The 24,777-nt window shown below is 34.5% G+C and overlaps 1 protein-coding gene across 2 annotated transcripts; it reads right to left on the bottom strand.

The window, feature by feature from the left end:
- Positions 1-707: 707 nt before the first annotated feature.
- Positions 708-23,360, bottom strand: LOC131935474 (death-associated inhibitor of apoptosis 1-like). 2 transcript variants are annotated; one of them, XM_059291870.1, is made up of 6 exons: positions 23,293-23,360; positions 20,629-21,632; positions 20,282-20,457; positions 6,570-6,627; positions 5,739-5,816; positions 708-1,393 (listed from the first exon to the last, which is right to left on the bottom strand). In XM_059291870.1, the coding sequence occupies exons 2-6, from the start codon at positions 21,503-21,505 to the stop codon at positions 1,218-1,220; spliced, it is 1,365 nt and encodes a 454-aa protein (XP_059147853.1). In that variant the 5' UTR covers positions 21,506-21,632; positions 23,293-23,360; the 3' UTR covers positions 708-1,217. The 2 variants fall into 2 exon arrangements, with proteins under 2 accessions (XP_059147853.1, XP_059147852.1); XM_059291869.1 differs by lacking the exon at positions 23,293-23,360 and adding an exon at positions 22,948-22,993.
- Positions 23,361-24,777: the final 1,417 nt, after the last annotated feature.

The raw sequence follows: 24,777 nt of genomic DNA on the forward strand, positions 1-24,777 counted from the left end.
GACGAACGCATCTATGAAGTTTAAACGAAATCACTCATCAAAAGTTGGTTAAAATCGAGTTACAAGATTTGCCTCAAACCCACTCACAAAGAAACAAATAAACAAATGGACGTTTGCAGCTAAATAAAAGCTGGTAAAATCATTGTATTCACATTTTCTACAAATAGCGATTAACTGTGAGAAACAAATTTTATACAATCATTGAAACTTGTGAAGCTAAACATTTTTAATATAAAGTAATAGTATTATTTTTTTTTAGATCTCTGTGCATGTTATTTAATTCATTTTGTAAATTTAAATAGCAACAATATCATTGTGTATTACAATATGCTTAATTAGAATCCAAACTTTGGCATTAAAGTGATTAATCAATCAGTATTTTTAACGAAATGCTTTTACGCGTAATTTTAGGGGAAAAAAGTTTTTAAAAATAATTTAAATCTTTAATATTACCTTTCCAGCTGATCTACAAGGATTGTGTGAAACATAAATTTAAATTTTTTAATTCAAACCCTTGGATTTGGTCGTCGCGCGAAAACATTCAATAGCGTTCAAGTGTTATCCTTCGTTATACGATTTTACAACCGTACTCTCCAACATTTGAAAATTATAATGCCCCGCTTTTCAAATTATGAGCCAATTATAAAAGGTCGTCCACCCCCCCCCCCCCCACCCCCCCCCCCCCCCCCCGCCGAAGAGATGCCTGGAAGAAAATCTGGATGGATGACATCAAGGGTTGAACGGGACTGACAGCCCCGGAATATTCAAAATGGCAGAGGACAGAGATAGATGGTGGAGAATTATAAGTTGAACTGTGGTTCCTCAACGACCCCATTAAAGCTTCAGGGGTGCTGATGCTGTTAATTATTAATTGAATATTGTGTTTGATTATGCTTTCGCTAAAATAGGACAGAAGCTGATAAAAAGACAATTATTTTGAAAATTAAGATGCCTGACTAGTATTTTAGGAAGCCTATAAAAATAATCATTCTTTAAATATGTTTTAATAAACATTTAGAATGATTGGCGCAGTGTATTTAAAACAAAAATTATATTATATTATCATTGAAACTAATCAGAATTATAACTTTAATTTGCAAGTAGAGTTTTCGTAGGCGAAGTGCTTGTGAAGAAACTACAGTGGTAGACACCTTAAACAAACAATAGTAACTGGAGTGTCTAATACCCCAATAAAATGTTTACTAAAATAAAATCCTCTAATAGGTGAACACTTGGATGGTTCTGGTTATGTTCCGGAGACAGACAGGACAAATTCTCATAGCAGGAGCACAATCAGCACAGGACACCAGATGACCACAGGGCGCAAAGACGACAGCCACCTTCTTGTCCATACAGATCTTACACACTTTCTGCTGAGATGGTTGGTTCGCCACTATTAAAATAGAAATTCATAACGTTGTAGTGAATGAGTGCATTTGAAATCTACGTTTTAATTTGATGACAAAAAGGCACAGACGCTCATAAAAATATCAGATAAAAGAGACAGTTAAACCAAGAGACGACAGTTATAGGACTAATTCAATATGTCTATAAACTAAAAGATATCGTCTCCAAGATTAAGTTAATTGCACATTTCCCGTGTGATTTTTTTAGCACCATTTAAAAATCATTTATAGTGTAACACGTTAATTTACAAGTTTCCACACTACTACTTCTGCAACCGTAATTTTTACCAAATGCAATGCTTAGCATTCCTTTGGATAATATCTGGCATAGGTTGAGATAGTGTTCACAATGCATTAGCATCGCATCGTCTATTCATCTAATGTATTAGTGTACACGCCCAGACGGGTTTTACTGTATACATTTATTGCAGTAGCGTACGCAGGGGGGGGGGAGCAGGGGGAGCGGCCGCTCCCCCTCTGGCCATTTTCAGCAAAGTGGCGCCTTTTTAGAACTTTTTAAACTCAAAGTTTTAAACAATGATATTTCTTAAAAAAATATTTTTGGTCGGCACATCTATGTAAATCACAAGATTTCTTTTCATGTAGCAATTAAGCATTATTGTACTAGTCTAGTAGTGTCTACGTTTACAACACGTATTAACAGCTGCATCCGTTTGCCATTCTAAAAATAACCATTATGATGCATTGCAATTTTTAAAAAACCTCTACGGGTAGTACCACTAGGCAAGAGGGGTGTTAAGTTTAAGGCAACTGTATAATGTATTTCCTTACGAATAATTGAAGTAGAAAATGTTATACATAAAACTTAACACATAATTACTTTATATATACAGTTTGAATCGTGTGATTATTTGTTTTAATTACAATACAGAAACAAATACAACTAATGTGGCACCTCTATTTAAATTTACTTATGAGCAAACTGCGTAGTGGTGGGGAAATTTTGACAAGGTAAACAACGTCATCACGATGAAGTAGTAGTATTCTTACAGTTTGGGCGATAGTGATTACGATTACAAATTATATGAAACAGTTACAACCCCCCTCCCCCATGGACCCCTCTGTAAAAACATATTGTCAAAATACCACTGCTACTTATTTAAATCTATTTCTGTAAAATATATATTCGTGTAATATATATTTGTGTAATATATATGTATGTTTAGAACAGTCATCTAGAAACTGACTGAGTTGGTTATCTCCCCCCCCCCACCTCACCAGCACAAATTGTGTAGAGCGACATTAATGTCACACCTAGATATACACTGGGTTGGATAATCGACCTAAAGTGAGCGGACAGTGGTGAATGAAGTTGAACCCCCCCCCCCCCCCAACCTACCCCGAACTGATCTGTTAAGTACATGTAGAAAAACACGTAATGATGTACCTAATTGCCATGCCGCCAGAAAATTAGCTTTTTAAACGTAAAACTCTGTGAATATTGTTTTTGCAATTACCAGTAAAAAGGTTTGTGATCAATACAGTGATCTAACCCATACCTATCACTATGTTAAAAAAATGATCTTTAAAGAACACAAAGAAGCAGTAGTTAATTAAAAATATATGATCTGAACTAATAGACCGATATATAGTAAAATGTAGGCTGTTATTCCGAATGTTGTCTATTATATCGAAAAGCGTGGTTTTATACTAACTATGATTTTAAAAACTTTCATTATGCTGAATACTTTAGAATTTATGATGACGATATATTAAATTCTGATTACAGACAAAAACATTTTGTAAACACGAATAGTGTTAAACAATTTCATTATATTCTAAAGTAATTATTTATTTGTTTTGACATTTATAATTAAATGTGTAGATATATACATATTTATATTAAGAGAGTGATGATTTCCCATATTTCACTTGTCTTAAATAATTTCCCAGGAATTATTATGTAAGAATTTTTTTTTACGAGAATTCCAAAACAGATTGTGTTACGTTCATTGTTTTTGGTTGTAGTGTTTGTATTATATTTTTAATATTTTTTTTTAGATTGATACAATATTTTTTGTCGGCCTATATTGTGTGTTTTTTCTTATTTCTTCAGAGTGCTACTTTCAATTGATTTTACATCATAGCAAAGTAATGACATACAGCTAGTAATTATATATATATATATATATATATATATATATATATATATATATATATATATATATATATATATATATATATATATGTGTGTGTATATATAATACACATATATAGAACGTGTTAAAAATTAGGCGCCTTTTTTTGCTCTTTTCGCTCCCCCTACACCGAAAACCTGGATACGCCTCTGATTTATTGTATACTAAATAGGCCTACATGGTAAAATGGAATTGTTGTGTGTAAAAAAGTGAGCGTTATGATCAAAATGTTTTTTACAATGATGCCTTGGTGGATTTTAAAAAATGATCTTTAAATCTTGAAAAACCGAAAACAGTTCATACAAGCTGACTCTGAGGAGGCGACATGTAAAGGTGAAAGAAAGGAAAAGTTCTTTTAAAAGTTTTTTTATCAAAAGCAGTTTATTTTTATCTTAAAGCAAACTTTATTGTAAGCCAAAAAAAATCATGCTTTCAATGTGTCATTTTTTAAAAGTAAATTCACAGTAGGACAAAAAAAATAACAAAACGGTACTTATTACCCTCATGTCCGTCAAAATAGTACCACTAGTGTGTCCAGTATGTACCAAAGGGTAGTCTATAGTGAATCTCCTTTATACTACTAGGCCTATGCAATCAAACAATGACCAACTTATTCTACAGCTCTCTAAAGTGCATTAATTGTTCACATACTAAAGAATTATGCGAACCGTTTTGAGTCTATCAGCATGCGACACATAGGTCCACCCAAGCACTACAAATTAAACATTGAATCATATATTATTTAAGATCCTCATCGCACACAAAGCAGTACCAACGTTGTTGTTCGCTCTCTTTAGAACTGGATATGTTATGTGTTTGCTTTTTCCCACGTTTTCTTTAACTTGCTTAAAATGAAAAAGTGGGGTGCCGTGATTTTCTTAGTTTCTAATACTTCGGCGCCCTACGTTTTTCATTTTTTGTCTAAATGCGCACGCAGTTTGCGATTGCTTATAGTAGAGTGATCGCTTGCATTATTGTGATGTATAGCAATTATTTTCTACTTTTTAGTTCAATCAGAAAACGTGGGTTTTTTATTTTTAATGATAATTATTTATCTTGTAGACTTACACTTAACTCTCTTGTAACTTTTCATAGTTTGATTGTTCTGAAGGTTTTACATGTTCTCAACGCTGGTGATAGTTTCCTAGGGTTTTGGTAGGTATCACTTATGCATGTAATGACTAGATGTTAATATGTTAATATCTCAGATCCCTCTTTTCTTCTTCTTGTAATACCTTGGGACTTTACATGCATTGAAACGGTTGGTATTTATTGTTTCGCAAATATTTTTCTCAGGTATAATGGCAGATGGTAATTGGTTAGCTAATAAAGATTGAAACGCTAACTTCATCAGTCCTTTCTTGTTAAACCAAACAACACTCCTTCAATATCCAAAATGTGCTCGACAAGATTTTTTATTTTACGTAGAAGAATTGTCGACCTACTCCTCATTTCAGAATAAAAAAACTGCTGCTTTGAAGTTTGTTTTTGGCTGGACAAAGGCTATGGAAGAAAATCAAAATAGAAAAAGCACGCTGAAATTGAGTCAACGGCCTATATGGCGCATAACTAAATACCTAACAGTGTGGAAGGAATCCCCGTCCAAAATTACATGAACGAAGAATAATAAAATTTGAACAATTTATGTCGGGGCTCGTCTTCTAAAAACAAAAATGCAAAAACCTTTTAATACTGTAAAAAAACAAATATCATTCTAGTAAATTGATAGGTGGTAGATCAATATTTTGATTAACATAATTTGTTAATCAAGCTATTAACTCATATACTAAGTACAAATCTAGCAGCGTGTAAATTGTACACATGTTGGGTAAATAGTACCACCAAATACCTTTGACCCGCCTAACATGGTAAGATTGAGCAGACCTGAACTGTTTTCAGTTGTCACCGGCAAACAAAATCAAAATAAATTGCGTTTAATGATGAAGCATAAACAAAACTCAGAAACTAACTTGTCGATTTATCCTGTGCGGTGAGGTCGAAATGAGGCTGATATATATATATATATATAATATATATATATATATATATATATATATATATATATATATATATATATATATATATATATATATATATATATAAGTTTGTGTGTGTGCGTGCGTGCATGTGTGTGTGTTTGCCTTTGTGTGATCTCTAATTTTAATTATCTTACCCGGTGAAACCAGCTGAGTGTTGGCATTCAGTGACAATATTTCTCTTCCTTCTTCCACTAATTTATCCAGTGAGGTAACTAATTTAAAAAAAACGTCCATTTATTTATAAGTGGAATAACAGTTATTAAAAGGCGGTAAAGTTAATATATATGGAAGTTTATTTTAATTACTTTTCTCCGTCTCATACTTGAGTTAATATACTTACCCAGTGTAAACTAATCATTGTTGGAACACCTGAGTCTTTCAGTATAAATGGTCAACATTAAATGAGCGCTAGACCTTCAGTATTAAGTTAACTTCACCGTTATCTGACATGGAGGATTTGTCGTTGGTAGATCGGCCGGGTGCTTACCAGCAAGCCTTTGGGTGTGTTTTTTTCCGCAACACAGATATTTACCTAACTCAAGTTAGGTTAACTATATTTTTTACAAAGATCTGATTGCTCGCTAATATTAAATAAGCTGACAGAAGAGGTAGCTTCATCTATTGAAAAAAGTATGGAGCGAACTTGAAGCTATTATCGTATTCAGTAATTATGTTCAGAGTAAACTCTGCTTTTAATTAGCGCATGAAACTTTGGACATATAACCAGGAAAAAGCGAACCCGTGTAGTTTAATCTAAGCATAGGATAAACTTGTCGCATAGATTTTGTTTTCTCCAACCTTTTAAGAATTAAAAACAGTTTAGCATAACGAAGCTTTGAGTCTGAGAGAGCATAATCAGAAATATTTTAAAGGCTGATCGTAAAATCGAACAAACTGTCCAGATGACCATATTTATCCCGAGATGAATGGAAATTAACAGTTAAATTATGTCCATTATGACCTACCAACTTTAACTCTGTACATTACTCTTTTTATCTTAGTCATCACCATCTCATACGTTATCTGTAGAATAATATAACATAATGCTTATAATTAGACATGATGACACTAAACAAATAGCGTTTTACAAACCACAAAAATATTTTAATTGGATACCAAATTTGATATACTAGCCGTGCACGCCAGGCACATCTATGGTTTTTGGGGGAAAACTTTTTCTGTAAAAACCGTGACTTGATGTATTTTTTTGGGTATTTATTAAATTTCAAACATTAAAACTAACCCTAAACCTAACTCAAATAACAATCAACCAAACCACAAACATGAACACAACATGAAAGTAAATATTAACATAAAAAACACAAAATAAGAAATAAGAAATACAAAATATAATAAACCGGGAGCGATCTCCCCTAAACTTTCTCGCATATTCTTATATAAAAAACAGGGGATGGGAACTCGGGATATACACATGAATTTTAATCCATTTTAAATGCTTAAACTTTTAAAAATAGAATAAAATCTCGTAGAAAAAAGAATTGCACACCAGTGAACGCAAAATAAAATGTGCATAATAGTGCGCAATATTATTAGTACTTTATAAATTTACATTCGTTTTTTTTTAGAAATTTAAAATAGCGTAAATTAGTACTTCTGGTGAACGGAACTTTCTCAAAATCTGACAGAAGGTAGAGAATTAGATCCCTTAATTACATGTGAAATTTCATTTATCTATCTGAAATAGTACTCAAGTTATTGGCTTTTCAAAAAATTCAAATTAAAAAAATACCACTTCCGGTTATCGGAAATCGCTATAATGCTGATACGGATCTACGATTTTGATAAAACACTTATTTATGAAACCTAGCTGTAACGGTACTCAAGTTATCGTGTTTACAGACACACACACACACATACACACAGAAATACGGACAAGATTGCAAACTTATGTTTTTCCATATCTGTGAGGTGTAAAACGTCGAGATTTGCAAAAATCTCGATTTTTTTTTTTTGCACGATTACAAGACTTTCTCTATACTTCGTATATACGAGAAAGTAAAAAGGAAATAGGAATGCAAAGAAAAATTCAAATGCACATTTAAATGCACATACGCATACAAATGCACATGTAGATGCATATACAGCTACATATGCACATATGCATGCACCTGCATATGCGCCTGCATATGCAAATACCCATATGATATATACATATACATATACATATACATATACATATACATATACGTATACGTATACGTATACGTATACGTATACGTATACGTATACGTACACGTACACGTACACGTACACGTACACGTACACGTATACGTACACGTACACGTACACGTACACGTACACGTACACGTACACGTACACGTACACGTACACGTACACGTACACGTACACGTACACGTACACGTACACGTACACGTACACGTACACGTACACGTACACGTACACGTACACGTACACGTACACGTACACGTACACGTACACGTACACGTACACGTACACGTACACGTACACGTACACGTACACGTACACGTACACGTACACGTACACGTACACGTACACGTACACGTACACGTACACGTACACGTACACGTACACGTACACGTACACGTACACGTACACGTACACGTACACGTACACGTACACGTACACGTACACGTACACGTACACGTACACGTACACGTACACGTACACGTACACGTACACGTACACGTACACGTACACGTACACGTACACGTACACGTACACGTACACGTACACGTACACGTACACGTACACGTCGACGTCGACGTCGACGTCGACATTGTCATTGACATTGACATTATTATCATTATTAACATTATTGTCATTGTTAACATTGTTAACATTATTAACATTGTTATTAACATTGTTATTAACATTGTTATTAACATTGTTATTAACATTGTTATTAACATTGTTATTAACATTATTATTAACATTGTTATTAACATTATTATTAACATTATTGTTACCATTATTGTTAACATTATTATTAACATTATTATTAACATTATTATTCACATTATTATTAACATTATTATTAACATTGTTATTAACATTATTATTAACATTATTATTAACATTATCATTAACATTATTATTAACATTATTATTAACATTATAATTAACATTATTAACATTAACATTAAATTTAATCGCTTCAGATTTATTAACAACTAGCCCCGTTTCATTCTTATTATCTAGTTTACCTTAACATAGAAGTGTACTATTATAATATCAAACCCTAAATCCAACACAAACACACTATCTTTTTTAAATTTATATTCAAAGAACTTAAAATACATAAGCTAACTTTGACACCGCAAACAGTAACTTCTTAAGGTTTATCTAATACAGTGGTTCCCAAACTTTTTCTAGTGGCGACCCCCTTTTATAAAAAGTAAGTGACCCGCAACCCCGTAGAATTAAAAAGACGAAATTAGTAAGGAAAATAAACACTAACATACGATTTTCTAGTAGACTTTTTATATGAATTATTCTTGAAATAATGGATGAAATTGCATGTTAATCACTAGCCTCAAAATTCGCCGTTGAGTTTTTGTTAACGCCAACCTCATTTCATTCTCAGCATTTAATTTATTTCTGTTTTGCTTTTAATCGGAGAAGTGTTGAAAATCTATTCTCGCAAAGATATGTAGACACAAAAGGAACTAAAACTCGAAAGGCCATTGATTTCACGATCGCGTATGAACGGTGCATACTACACCAAAATTGTGTGAGCAGTTTTTCATTTAACACGATACGTGACGGGGAATCATACCGCAAATTTTAGAACTGATCTTGTAACTCCTCGGGAATGCTGGCATCATCAACGAAAGCAGAGAATGGTTTACGTGTCAATGCTGATTCTTCTTCTTTGAGCTCAGGAAAAATAACGCCGAAATTCGTTTTTAAGTGATTCAAGATGCCCAGAATTCTCTTTCAGATTTTTATTTATCTGAATATCAGTTTCTCAAACATGGCGATATTTTCACTATTTTTCTTTCTTTGCCAAATTTGCAGATTTGATAAAATTGCCAAGAGAGTATCATGAAAAGAGATAATATTCGTTCATTTTCAGGTTAAGCTTATGCTGATGTTCGAATAATTCTCCATCCACTCTTTGTCGTTAAAATGTATCAACAAATCGTATTTCCCTTGCACTTCCAAGAACAACTTGATTTCATCTTTCAATTCGAAAACACTGTAGTGTAGAACCTCGTGATCTTTTTTCATGTCTTTCCACAGTTCTTAAAACAGACGGTGTTTAGGGCTCCAGATTTAATATAATTTACAACTTTTATAAGTAATGCAGTAGGAAGAATCTTGCTGGCGAGGGCAGCAGTAGATTCCCCTTCATTAGGGAGCTAAATCTTTTACTTTTTTCTGAAAACCCGATTTTGAACCAAACATGACGCATCGTCCGTACAAACCCCACTGCCGTTTTAATCATCCAGTTTCAAAAAACTTATTTATTTTCTTCATGATAACTTCACAAAATATAAACTCTTCTTTCCTATCATCTGAATGAATATATTTCACTAAGACATGCAACTGCTAACACGATCTCACGTCTGTTGATTTTAATTGAACTTGAATATCTAACATTGTTGAAAGTTTTATTTCGTTCAAAATTTGTTTTTAGCATCGTCTCATGATTAAGGTTTCATGATTAAGAACAACTTTGAAAAATACAAGTTGTTTATTATCAATTCCATTTCCAGTGATGTTAGCAAAGACGAATGTAAGATATTTTTCTAAATATTTATGTTTTTTCTTTCATTGTTCGGGTTTAGTCAACCAGTTGGCGACCGCCCTAGAAAGCCCTTTGCGACCCCCCCCCCCCCCCCCCTGGGGGATTCAAGTGTTAGATTATTAAAGTGCTCATGGTCTAAATTTATGAGTTAAAAAATTAATATTGAAAGTCTTTAAAAACAATTTTCATGTAACATACTTAAAATAATAACTTTCAATTATGAACATTACATAAAAAATTTTAAAAAGTGTATCAACGTTTATAACATTTCTAATTGTGTCTGAAATGTATTGGCATTTAGTCCTTTAGCGCACACCACGTCTCTTGATTTGGAAAACACAGTTACTTCCCTTTTTATTACTTTGTTTTGGGGATTGATTAAGTGCAATGTCGTTGGTAGTTTTAATAATGCCTTTTATTTATTCCATACACTGAACGTGCTGTTTTCTTATTAATATTTTTAATCAAAGAGAGGTGAAGTAACAAAAGACATCTTTTTTTCGGGAACGGGAATTCCCGCAGGTTATTATTTGTCTTTTTCTTTGCGCATTCGTTTTGTCTGTCTTTTTTGCGCACGAAGGGGAATTCATTTTTGTCGGTCGCACTAGAGAGCTCTTTTATACACACCTGCACCAAACTACAAAAAGATATATATAGTGTTGGGAAAAAATAATTACATAATTAGCGGGGATTGATCAAGTGCAAGGTTGTGGGTATTTTTAATACTGCCTTTTATTTATTCCATGCACTGAACGTACTATTTTCTTATTATTATTTTTAATCAAAGACAGATGAAGTAACAAAAGACATATTTATTCGAGACCGGGAATTCCCAAATGTTATTTTTGTGTCTTTTTCTGGAGGGAATTTGTTTTTGTCACTCTTTTTTTTGCGCGGGAAGGTGAATTTTTACCTCACCTTTTTAAAGAAGACGTTTTAACAGCACATTTAGCAGTGTAAAATTTTACTACCTTCTCGATTGTAAAGGCAAGATCGAAGAAAAAAATTCTTTTAAGAGCTGTGTTTATGTTTTAAAGCTTCAAAGTTTCAGTCAGATGAACACAAATATTTGTTTAAAAGCTCCTAAATGTCCTCTATGTTTACCTTTATCTATAGTCTTTAACTGAGCCGACTCCGGACGTCCTTCGATGCTCAGACAGAGTGGGGTTTTTTTGCGTCCCGAGCCTTCCCGTGTTCACAATGGCGCCTACGTTCGTTTAAGTTAACGCGTAAGACTAATAATAAGTTGGGGTACTATAGTTGTTTACTAAGTTGAATCATGCGGTTCCTCCGGCGCCTCAGCATGGTGCGATTAGGCGCCCGGTGCTAGAATATGAGCACTTTGCGTTTGTTTGCGTTTGTGTTTTCTTTGTGTTTGAGTTTAGGTTTGCGCTTGTAGTTGGGTTTGTGTTTGTGTTTGCATTTGGATTTGGGTTTGGTTTTTGTTTTCGTTTGCTTTTTTGTTTGCGTTTGTGTTTTCTATGTATTTGTGTTTTTGTTATATTTGCGTTCCTTTTTTGCGTTTTAGTTTTGTTTGGTTGTATTTGGGTTTGTGTTTGCGTTTGGATTTGTGTTTGATTTCGTTTGCTTCATTTTGTTTGCGTTAGTGTTTGCATTTTCTTTGTGTTTGTGGTTGGGTTTGTCTTTGCGTTTGATTTTGTGTTTTCGTTTGTGTTTGTATTTGTGTTTGTGTTATGTTTGCGCTTTTTGTGTTTTGTTTGGTTGTGGTTAGGGTGGGGAATGCCGGGTATATGCTGATTACTAAACACACAAGTCATGGTCCTTCGCCGATAGTTTTTCAGAGATGCCAGTGCAGGGCCTGGCCGGGACGGCTAGTAAACAATATAGTAGTCAGTAACGTACGCACACTTTAAGCATAGTGGATCATTTTTTTTGGAGATTAATTAAATAAAATTTGAAACAAGAACCGCAACATACAAATAAACAACAACAGCAAACACATTGCTCAAACTACGAATTGAAAACTGTTATGTCATCAAAAGATATCTATATCCTACTTCGTAGCTTACTTATCGGCGCCTAACTCAGCGCCAGGCCTGTGCGAGGTTTCGCATCGGCTAGTTCAGGGGTCGGCAACCTGCGGCTCGCGAGCCGCATGCGGCTCTTTTGATGTCAAGGTGCGGCTCTTCAGCTCCATGCAAAAATATTAATAATTATTTTATTTTATTTTTAAACTCATGAAAATATTAGTCTGCAACTCTCAGTAATGAACGATATAATAATAAATATAAACAATAAACATTCGCTATTCTATTAGAATATTTAGTTACTCCATTTTTCAATGTACTTCCTTTTTTTCTAAAACTGAGTTATTTAAATGTAAACAATGCCTGTGCTTGGATCATATTTATCGGGGGCACGGGTTGACCTACATTACAACCCAGCTCTCCATGGGGCGTGCTGTATGAAAGCCTTGAGTGTAAGTTGTTCACTCACCGTAATATAAGCGTTAATCACTAAACGCCTACGTGTCGGGGACGTAAAGTGGCGCTCTCGTGAACCCGATTACACTATCACAGGGGTGCCATGTACAGCCCCTAGCTCGGTTTAATCGTCGAATGTCGTGTGCCGCATTACCAATATTGTAGGGTGCTCCTTAAAAGTAACGTAGTGCTCTCGGTATAGCCCTGGCGCATCATTCGATTTAGTAAGCGACTATAGCAACTCATTGTATCGTAAATGAACGTAAGCGCTATGGTGCTCACGGGTAAGCCCGGGGCGCCAAAACGCTCCCTGTCGGCGCGTCGTAGGACGCGCCTGATTCGATTAAGTCAATGGTTATTGATGCCCATCGTGTCTTAAGTGTATAGGTTTTTTTTTTTAAAAAATGAACGTAGGTTCCATAGTTCTCGCAGGTGAGCCCGGGGTTCTTCGGGTCGCGCAATGGACAAGGCGCCGGCGGCTGCGCCTGTTGCAATTTTGCCTCTCAATAAAGTAGTAACCCTTACCCGCTATGCCGGACGCCCAATTAAAGGATGTCAAGTGCTAACATACCCGTTCTGGAACTCTGGGCGCCAAACCGTGTACTGACGAAAATCGCACCCTCCAGGGCGATACCCATAAGAATTTTTTTTTTTGCAGAAATCTCGGGAGCATTCTCATTTACTCTCCAAAGTTTCATGGCACTCGAATAAACGGTGTCGAACTGCATCCGACTTATATTTTTTTATATACCGCACCCTCCCGGGGCGCCGCCCTTGCGTAATTAATAAAGATATTTTTGCAGAAACCTCCACGGGATTGTTTTAATCAACTCTCCAAAGTTTTTTGGCGATCGGATGAACGGTGTCAATCAGCAATCGACTTTTAATTTTATAAACCGAATCGCTCCGTGCCGGGCGCCACCCATGCGAATTTGACTTTTTTTCGTTGATACCTCCCGATGAGTAATCTCAACAACCGCCTAAAGTTTCATGGCGATCGGTTTAAAGGTGTAGTAATGAATAAAAGACAATCAGACACACACATGCACACACCTACATACCTATATATATATATATATATATATATATATATATATATATATATATATATATATATATATATATATATATATATATATATACATATATATATATATAATCCTAATAAAAGATTATAATATATCTATATATATAATTCTCTTCTGGAGACGTTAGAAAACAAGCTGCAAGCGCGCCTTGAAGTCCCCTCTCTTCCTCTCTATCGCTACCACCCCCCTCCCCCCTCTCACATGATCTGGTGAGCTGTGGTTCACGCTAAATGTTAACATTTTACAATCGTAGAGCCGGGTTTGGTGACGGCTATTAGGGGCAGATAATTTAGTTTGAAACGATTTTAAACTTAGAGGAGGTAACTAAGAGGAGGCTGCTTTCACGTGGGGAGGGGGGGGGGGTGGGGGGGGTGGGGGTGGGGGTTAGTGTTTTAAAGCAAATATTTTCAGTGGCAGCATTGGTACTGTCGAATTCACAAATTATGAATTACTGAAAAGTAGAAAAAACAACAACTAAATAGCGGCGTATTATAAACCGCGGGACGGCTCGTTGAAATTAAAATGTTAGTGGCTCTTTAAAAGCTGGGAAATTGTGTAAATTGTAACTTTTGGCTCTTCTGTCTCAAAAGGTTGCCGACCCCTGGGCTAGTTTGTTTTCCTGGTGTGGGTTCAACTCCTTTTGGCTCGGAGTTTTATTTTGCTTCTTTTTTTTTAAATTTTACTTTAGGTTTACAGGTTAGGGATTAGGGTAGGTATTAGGGACGGGGGTTAGGGTATGGTTAGAGTTAAGGCTTAGGGTTAGTGATAAGGTTAGATCTAAAAAAATTAGTTCTACATTGCTTAAATATTGCATAAATAGGGGAATTTAGGAATTTAAAAAAATCACAGATAAAATTCTTCACGCTGATAGGTCAGAGTACGAATATCCTTCATAGGGCTATTTGTAGTTAGTTAACTACGAATAGCCGCAGCCTTTTTACTTTCTCGTATACAGAGTATACAGAAAGTATGGTAATCGTACACAAAAAAATCACATGAAATTTTGACAGTTTTCATCGTTTAACACCTCAGTACTTCATCATATACTGAGTATAAGGGACTAACTTTAATCGGGCAAAAATAATAAATGCGGATTTATAAAAATTTCGGTATTCTGTGCGTAATCGAGTCGGAAAAACTGGGCTTTGCATTTCTGTCCGTAAGTCTGTGTGTGTGTGTACGTGTGTGTGTGTGTGTGTATGTCTGTGTATATCTGTGAACACGATAACTTGAGTACCATTAGAGCTAGGTTGATGATATGTAATAAACAAGTATTATATCAAATGTGTAGTTCTGAATCAACTTTTCAGCGATTTCCCGTAACCGGAAGTGGAATTTATTCTACTTTTTGTTTTTCAAAAGCAGATAACTTGATCACTGTTTCAGACAGATAAACGAAATTTAACACACCAGTAAACGATTTAATTCTTTGCCATCTGTAAAATTTTGAGTATTTTCCGTTCAACGTAAGTAGTAATTTACGACTTCTCAAAAATACGAGTGTTGATTTATAAAGTACTATAATATTCCGCACTATTATACTTGGTGCGCAATTCTTTTTTCTACTAGATTTTATTTTATTTTAAAAAGTTAAAGCAATTAAAAATGGATTAAAAATCATGTCTATATCTCGAGGTGCCATCCCCCGTATTGCTATATAAGAAAATTCGATAAAGTTTAAGGGAGATCACTCCCGGTTTATTTATATTAGTTTATATAGAAGTAAATTTTGTATAAATGTAAGAAAAAATCATTTATTTTCTACTTTTCAGTGGATTATTACATAAAAGCTTGTTATTAAAACGTTTTTATGCTATTATTTTTTAAAGTTTAATTAACTTGCTTCTTATGTCTTCCTCCTGTCTCTTTTGTCTAGATTAAATGGGCGAGTGACATGTAGGGCACTTTTAATAGATCGATTTCTCTGATATTCGGCAAGTGGGCCAAGACCCGATGATAATACAATATGACATTAAGGTTGACTTAATTGGATATATAATTCATTTTTTATGAATTAATTCAATTTTTCTTAAATTAGTAGGCTTTCTCACTACGACTATTCCGCACTACTATACATGCGTTATCATTTTAATTTGGTGTGCAATAGTCATGTAACTCTATGGTATTGAAATTTTTAAAGCACTGAAAAAAAGATGCATAACAACGTTTTAATAACAAGCTTTCATGTAATCTATATACTACTAAAAGTCAAGTTTGTTTACATGTTTGAATATTTATTTTTTTGTTTTTTTTGTTTGTTTTTTTGTTTGGCTGATCGACTATCTCGCATGGTTGCACTCATCGTGGAGAGCTGTAAAATAGTATGTAGGTAGGGAAAAGTTTTTGTTTTAAGACAGACTGTTAATCACACATTTATTTAAAGACGTTAATTAATTTATTGATTTATTCATACGCAGAGTAACCCATTTTTTTTAAAAAGATTAAAACGACCACTACACTCGGCGGGACCGTGACGTCACAGGTTTTTGTTTACTCTTTAGTACAATAAAATGGCGGCGTCTATCGAAGAAAATTGTGTTCCCATTCACAAGTTTAACGCGTTCTAAATCTAATTTTCTGTCGGTCATAACTTTAACAATACGTCCGTTTGCTGTATTTATTACGTTCCAAAACTTATATCAATTTTCAACTGTCTTTTTCATTTAGTTTTACGATAAATTTCTCTAGATCTAAAATCTGTCCAAGAAAGTTATTTAATATAGATCTAGATCTAGAATCTAGATCTAGGTCAAATCAAAGATTTAATAGTTATAAATAAATACAATCCAAAAGAAACGAGACTTAAGCAAACCAGTCGTAGATCTAGAATATAGATAATTCTATCTAGATTTAGATAATAATGAGTTTCTATATACTAAACTATTTTAAACCTTTATTATTTTATATAAATCTTTGTTTGGAATATGGTAATTTTGAAGTGCTCGCTCCGGGCCTATGAGCGTAGCTAATGATTAGATCTAGATCTAGATTCTAGATCTAGCAAGAAAAACTAAACTTAAGACTTAAGCAAACCAGTCGTAGATCTAAAATATAGATAATTCTATCTAGATTTAGATAATAATGAGTTTCAATATACTAAAATATTTTAGACCTTTATTATTTTGTATAAATCTTTGTTTCGAATATGCAAATTTTGAAATGCTGGATCTGGGCCCATTGGCGTAGCTTAAGATTCATACGCGGCTTCGATGCCGGTAAGTTTGCTAAATTATAAACGTAAATTCTAAATATAGCTCAGTCGTAGATCTAAAATATAGATAATTTTCTATCTAGATTTAGTTAATAATGATTTTCTATATACTAAACTATTTTAGACCTTTATTATTTTATATAAATCTTTGTTTGGAATATGGTAATTTTGAAATGCTGGCTCCGGGCCTATGAGCGTAGCTAATGATTAGATCTAGATCTAGATTCTAGATCTAGCAAGAAAAACTAAACTTAAGACTTAAGCAAACGAGTCGTAGAATCTAGATCAAGATAATTCTATCTAGATCTAGATTTTTTTTTCTAGATAATTTCAGACCTTCTTTATTTTATATAAATCTTTGTTTGGCTAATTTAAGATAAAATTTAATTTGAAAGTTGCTGCTACTAGACTTAGTTCTAGATCTATGCGCGTAAATAAAGTTGGATAAGGAGACTCATAGTATAGTATAAAAATTCATTTGTGACGTCACGAGTAAATAGCTAAGTTGGTAGCGTAGTCCGCTCTCATGCGGGTGGCACAGGTTCTAGACAAAAATGTCAATGATATTTTGTTTACAATTTTTTTTTTTTTAGATGTGAATGATAAAGTTGTCTATCTGAACTTGGCAGGATACAGGGCAGGTGAAGTAGAGTTCATCTGTTTCTTTGTTCTAAGCATATGAAAGGATAGTGTGGTCAGAGACATGCTCGGCTGGAATCGTTTTTTAAACGATAAAAACATGTTGTCTGAGACTTGGCGGGACACTGGGCAGGTGAAGTAGAGTTGAGTAGGTCACATGTGACGTCAGTATATGAAGGGATAGACCGAAATCGGTGTTTTCGGTGTTTTTAAAAGATAAGAAACATATTTTTGAATGTGGGGTCTGTTTTTTGTGACGATAAGTGACACTGCAGTAGCGTAGCGAGGAAGGGGGCGGGAGGGGAGGCGGGGGGAGGTGGAGGGGGGGGGCGGGGGGGGACATATGTTGGGGCGCCAAAATGGTTTGGAAAAATAAATTGAAAGGTTGAGGGGGGTTCAAATCGAAAGTTTGAGTGGGGGGGGGGGGTGCACATCAAAAGTTCGAGGGGGGTTGAAAATCGAAATCTTGGGGGGGGGGGGGGGGTTAAAATCGAAAAGTTTGTCCCCGGGCGCCGGGAAGGGTCGCTATGCCTCTGAGTGACAGACGTGATGTTTTTTGATGGATGACCCCCGAAACCCACAGTTATCCAACGGATGACGGGTATTCTAGTAATGCACTAAAAAGGAGAAAAAAACGATTTACTTTAAATATTCAATAATACTCAACTATTTAAAAAACTATAAAGAAATGCGTGGGTCTCTTCCTAAATATTACTGAATGCATGAAATAGATAATATAGTTTACCCACGCTTTTTCTTATAGTTATTTAAATAGTAATGTATTATTATATATTTTAAGAAAATCATTTATTTTCTCCTTTTTATTTCATCTAATATATAAAGTTCAATTCTGTATGTTTGTTTATAAAATGTTTGTAATCGAGGATTACAAAGGAATATAAGAAAAAAAGAAAAAAAAACAATACTTGATGGATTTAAGTTTTAGATTAGTAAAGTGTTCATGGTCTAAATTTATGAGTTAAAAAATTAATATTGAAATTCTTTCAAAACAATTTTCATTTTATATACTTAGAATAACAATTTTCACTTATAAACATTAAATAAAAATTTTAAAAAGTGTATAAACGTTTATAAAATTTCTAAAATTGTGTCTTAAATGTATTTGCATTTTGTCCTTTAGTTCTCATAACGTCCCTTGATTTGGAAAACACAGTTACTTCCCTTAAAAAAAACATTAAATCGGGGGAAGAAATAATTTACTTTTTTTTACTTTGTTTTGGTGTTAGGAAAAACAATAATTACATAATTAGTGGGGATTGATTAAGTGCAATGTCGTTGGTATTTTTAATACTGCCTTTTATTTATTCTATACACTGAACATACTGTTTACTAATTATTTTTTAAAATTAATAACATTTAATAAGCCAGGTCCTACAAATCCTATATGTTTATTTCTTTCTATTTACGAATAAGCTTGGAGTATTATAATTTTGTTCACTAAATTGAAGCAGGTGCGTCCGCCGGCGCCCCTGCACGGTTCGATTTGGCGCCCTGGGCTATCATGTGAGTGCTATGCTGCATAATTTCGTTTTAAACAGTGCGATAGACTATGGATAAGAAAGGTTTCTTTAGTCTCTAAGTGAATCAAATCCGGGCGTCCTCCGGCACCCCGACAGGGTGCTATTTGGGGCCCCGGGCCTTCCCGTGTTCGCTATCGTACCTACGTTCGCGTAAGTGAGTTCAAAAGACTATGAATAAGTTGGGTACTATAGTCGTTTACTAAGTTGAATCAGGCGGTTACACGTCGTCATGCTGCGATTAGGTGCTCCGGGCTAGACTGTGGACACTTTGAGTTTATATTTGCGTTTGTGTTGTCTTTGTGAATGAGTTTGGGTTTGTGTTTGTGGTTCTGTTTGCGTTTGGATTTGAGTTTGGGTTTGGGTTTGTTTTCGTTTGCTTTTTTCTTTGCGTTTGTGTTTTCTTTGTGTTTGTGGTTGTGTTTGTGTTATGTTTGCGTTTGTTTGTTTTTTTTTGTTTTCGTTTGTGTTTGTATTTTCGTTTGTGTTATGTTTGCGTTGTTTTTTGTGTGTTTTGGTTTTGTTTGGTTGTGGTTGGTTTTGTGTTTGCGTTTGGATTTGTTTTCGTTTGCTTTTTGTTTGCGTTAGTGTTTGTGTTTTCTTTGTGTTTGTGGTTGGGTTTGTCTTTGAGTCTGTTTTTGTGTTTTCGTTTGTGTTTTTTTTTTGTTAGTGGTAAGTTTGCGTTTTTTTTTTTTTTTTTTTTTTTTTGTTGTTGGTTGTGGTTAGGGTGGGCAATGCCGGGTAAATGCTGATTACTAAACACACAAGTTATGGTCCTTTACAGATGCGTTTTTCAGAGATGGCAGTGCAGGGCCTAGCCCGGGCGGCTAGTTGTTACATAAAAGCTTGTTATTCAAACTTTTATGCACATTAGTATATACAGAGAAGATAAAATAATGACATATTTATGGGAAGCACAGTGGCACTTATGTAAAATTTGTGTTTCGATTTATCAGCAAATATTCAAATACTGGAAAATATTTGCTGAATTTCAGTCAAAATACCTGCCCTCCTCTTTCGTTCAGATCCTTTACCGCATCATTAAATCTTTGACCCTTCTGTTGACGTATGAATGCACACTTAGGGAACCATCTGGCATGTTCTACCCACACGTTGTCCTCGTCTTCCCAGTTCCTCAGACCTCCACCACAGAAGAAACATCGGGCACCGTCACCATAACCTTTGAAATTGCAAGACAAATTGTTTACGTTAAGAAAAAGCGATTTAGGGTTCGTTCTCATTTTATTCAACAAAATTAAAAAAGATACCCGTCAGAAATAAATGCAAAATTGTTATATATTGTATGCCTTTATAATAAATTATATCCGCGTGTAAACATGCGTCTACTTACCAGTGTAGTAGAAGCCAGCATCTGCCAGTTCGTTAGGAGTTAGGTGGTGCCCTCTGGGCCAGGATTCGAAGCTCTCAAGTCGCTTGATCTTCAGGGCGTAGTCGTTTCGCTTGGGTCTCTCTGTGATGATGCCCAGCTCGCTGTAGGTCGGGGTGTGCCCAGGCCGTCGTCCGGCCGGTCTGTTGGCTGCTGGTTCTTGCTGGGCGTGGTTGGTGCCGGTTGGTTGGGTTTGTTTTATGGATGTGAGAGATCTTTGATTGGCTTCAGGGGTGAGATAGGCAGGCGCGTTAGCTGGATTTACAGGTGTCGATACACTCCCTAAAACATTGATTTCCCGACTTTGTAAGCCCTGCTGACGAGACGTGCATTCTGGATCTAATTTTATAGAATTAGCAGATTGTCCATAGTCTGTGCATGTTATAGGTTGTTCAATCAAATAACTGTTTGCATTTTTAAATTCATTGAAATAAGAACATCTTGCAGACTTTAAACTGTTTTCTGATTGTGATTGGTTGTTATAGATATTGATTAACCTATTTTCAGAATGCCTAGAATCAGCAGCAACGTTGATGAACTCCGTTTCTGTATTTATATTTGCGCATAGTTCTGAGAAATTTGAACAAAACTGTCTATCTGTTTGATAAGGGATGTTGCCGCTGGCATTTTCATTTATCATACAGCAATCAGGGTCATGCGCTAAGTCTTCAACATCAATAGGATAAAACACATGACAGAAGTAACACTGGATGCCTTCTTGGTGACTTTCATTTCCTCTGATGTATGAAAAACCAAGAGCAGCCAAAATAACAGCAGAACGTTTCAATTTTGAATAAACTTCAATGAAAGTTAAAAGTCGAATCTTTTCTTCTCTGAGCATTTCAGTGTAATTAATATAATTAAAACTTGTGTCCCTTTGTTTTTTATCTTTAAATTGGACTGAAGAACTTTGCCGTACTTAAGTTGCCATAAATCTTCCTCTTTATGTACTCCAATTTGTTTTTAATCTAAATTGGATAAATAAACATTATACTTGATATAAATACATTTTAGGTGCCGTCTGTAAATGACTTAATACTCTCAAATGGAAGGCTATGATTCTTGTGAGAATGTTTCAATAGAGTCTTAGAAATTGTGATGTCAAACTTCTGTATTTTAAAAAGTATATTTAATTAATTTTTTAAGAAACTTTCGTGAAGGTTATCGTTTTGACGGAACCTGGGCTTCCATGGGAAGATGAAGTACTGTTCACCACGGCTCATAAACGGACAATGTAGAGAGTGTCATGTACGGATCAGAGCTCGATCGATTCAGGCACGGCCTATGGATTCGATCCCGAAAACTTGAGTTTTGGGTTACCAGTCGAGCGCTTTACCACACATGCACGCTCTCCATCAACACTATTTTTAATTTGGTATCAATACTAATTAAATATGCCTGATCCTAACACAGCTCATGTAGCATTTTATAATAAAAGAGCTCATTAAAAAAATACTTCAAAAAGTTCAGGTGAAGGATATCCGTTTAAATATAGTATCTATTAATACTAATAACCACTCTTGGCACATACGTTGTTTTTATTGTATGTTAATTTTAATCAAAAGGCTTTAACAGGTTTAGCCTTTTTATAGGGACTACATATTATTACTCAAAAAGTTGGTTTAGCCCGTTATGGTAAACTGCTAGCTTTTGAAAATGTTTAAAATGGTTTTGTAAACCACACATTTGATATTCAAAATAAAATTAGGCTAAAATTAGGCTCATATTTTAAAAGTACCCCTACCCTATTAACTCGCATGACACTGAACAAGACAAAAATTAAACTACATGGTGAGTATGTGGTGAGTAATTAAAAAAGTTCAAAATAAGACTTAGACAATGTCAATAATTTTTTTTTCTTTTATCATTCCTTGTGTTAGGGTTATAAGTAGTTGATGTTGTTATCTGTCGTCATCATCAGTATTATTGTCACCATCATCGTCTGTGATATGTGTAAGGATCAGCCCCTAAACATACTAGACCTCAATGAGTGACTGTCATTAACATCCACACTGAGGCAGTGTTAGAAGAAAACAATAATAATAGTAATGTTAATGTTTCCCAGAGAACTACACTTTAAATAATAAAATCATCTAATTGGAGAGGAAAGTGTTGTAGTGAATATGTTGTCTAATTTATTATGAGAGCTGACCAGAACTAATAAAGAGATCTGTGACGTACAAAGACTCTTCTGTAGTGGTCATCAAGAAAGAAGAACAAACCATACAGGTGTGAAAGTTGTATACTGCTAACACCCCAAAGAGAAACGACCAAAATACAGACCTCGACTTAGATAGTGCAAGAGAGTCGTGAAGTAGGCCAACCGTCACTATGCACTCTAAAGCCGTAGGGATAAACGAATGTAGGGATAAACTCTCCCCTTCCTCATTCTTATCGTATAATAGTTATTAAAATTTTAAAATTGTGTTAGTCAATTATTTTATATTATTTTATTTGTTAAAATACTAAACATTATGGATTGAATAATTTCCGTGTCCAAGCCCCTCGATCCTGATTGCCCTATTGATTTTAAACCTTTGTAGATCGAATTTAATGTCAGCATTAATCATTATTTAACGAATGCCTAAATTTTAAAACACTTCTAACTTAAAACAATAAAACATTTACCATTTTCGCCCCCAGCTTTTGCAAATCCATAGGCTAATCTTACAATCTCGATAAACACGTCATATTTTAAAATATAAACGGGAATTCCTAAAATGAAACGCTATGAAATTTATTATTTCTAATGAGAAATAAAACATTATTATTTTAATAATGATTTTATAATATTAAAAATCAAGTTCATTTTGTAAATAGATACTGACAAAACTTTACTTGTAAAAGTTAAGAGACGTTAATCTGTTATTTTAAAACAAGTACGATAGGCAAGCAGTGTTAGGCTAAATATTTTCGGGAAAACCTGGGATATGCACTACTTTTCTATGGGTTTGTTAAAAATATTCTTTTTTCAAAGGCAAAAATCACGTTTTGTTTAGCAAGTGGGGGTGGGGGATGGCGGGGGGGGGGGGAATTGTGCAAATATACCTATAAATTCAAGAATAATATGTACGAAACTAAAAGATTAATATTAATATGAGAGGGTTTATTTGTTTTTCTTTTTATTATTTTATTGTGTGCGAATGTGTGTTTGAATGTTCAACTGGACAGCGGCTACGGGGTTTCACTTCTGGCCGAGAAACTGTATATATGGCCCACTGACCGCTTGGGTCTTTCTTTTTTTAACCAAGTCGAGAAAGTAGGTCGTGTCTGAGGTATTTGGTTTTATTTTACATTATTACTTTCTCGTATATACGTAGTATAGAGAAAGTATTGTAATCGTGCAAAAAAACAAAATCGAGATTTTTACAAATCTCGACGTTTTACACCTCACTGATACGGAAAATCATAATTTTGCAATCTTGTCCGTATGTCTGTGTGTCTGTGTGTGTGTGTGTGTGTGTGTGTCTGTGTGTGTGTTGTGTGTAAACACGATTACTTGAGTACCGTTACAGCTAGGTTGATGAAATTTCATATATAAGTATTTTATCAAAATCGTAGATCCGTATCAACTTTTAAGCGATTTCCGATAACAGGAAGTGGTACTTTTTCTACTTTGAATTTTTCAAAAGCCTATAACTTGAGTACTATTTCAGATAGATAAATGAAATTTCACATGTAAGTAAAAGATCTAATTCTCTACCTTCTGTAAAATTTTGAGTAATTTCCGTTGACGGGAAGTACTAATTTACGCTATTTCCGATTTCTCAAAAACGCATCTAAATTTATAAAGTACTAATAATATTGCGCACCATTATGAACATCTTTTTTCGGCGTTCGCTTGGTGTGCAATACTTTTTTCTATGAGATTCTATTTTATTTTAAAAAGTTTATGTATTTAAAATGGATTAAAAATCATATCTATATCCCGAGTTCCCATCCCCTGTTGTTTTATATAAGAATATTCGAGAAAGTTTAGGGGAGATCACTCCCGGTTTATTTATTTTTTTTTACGTTTGGGATATGATAGCGGATGCCGAAGTGTTTCTCTTTGTCTTTCTTTTTCGGCTAAAACGAGATGTCAGAGCAGTGGCGTATGCAGGGGGCTGGGGG

Source organism: Physella acuta, unplaced genomic scaffold, assembly GCF_028476545.2.
Source record: "Physella acuta isolate Inbredline_101_S28 unplaced genomic scaffold, ASM2847654v3 ptg000145l, whole genome shotgun sequence".
Taxonomy (NCBI): Eukaryota; Metazoa; Mollusca; class Gastropoda; family Physidae; genus Physella; species Physella acuta.

Excerpts from the sequence above, each read along its gene's own strand:
- LOC131935474 (XM_059291870.1), bottom strand. The coding sequence starts at position 21,505 with ATGCTCAGAGAAGAAAAGATTCGACTTTTAACTTTCATTGAAGTTTAT. Across the intron at positions 6,628-20,281 it reads TGAACGAAAGAGGAGGGCAG|ATAACGTATGAGATGGTGAT; the intron begins GTATTTTGACTG and ends ATTATTCTACAG. Across the intron at positions 1,394-5,738 it reads CACTCAGCTGGTTTCACCGG|TGGCGAACCAACCATCTCAG; the intron begins GTAAGATAATTA and ends CTATTTTAATAG.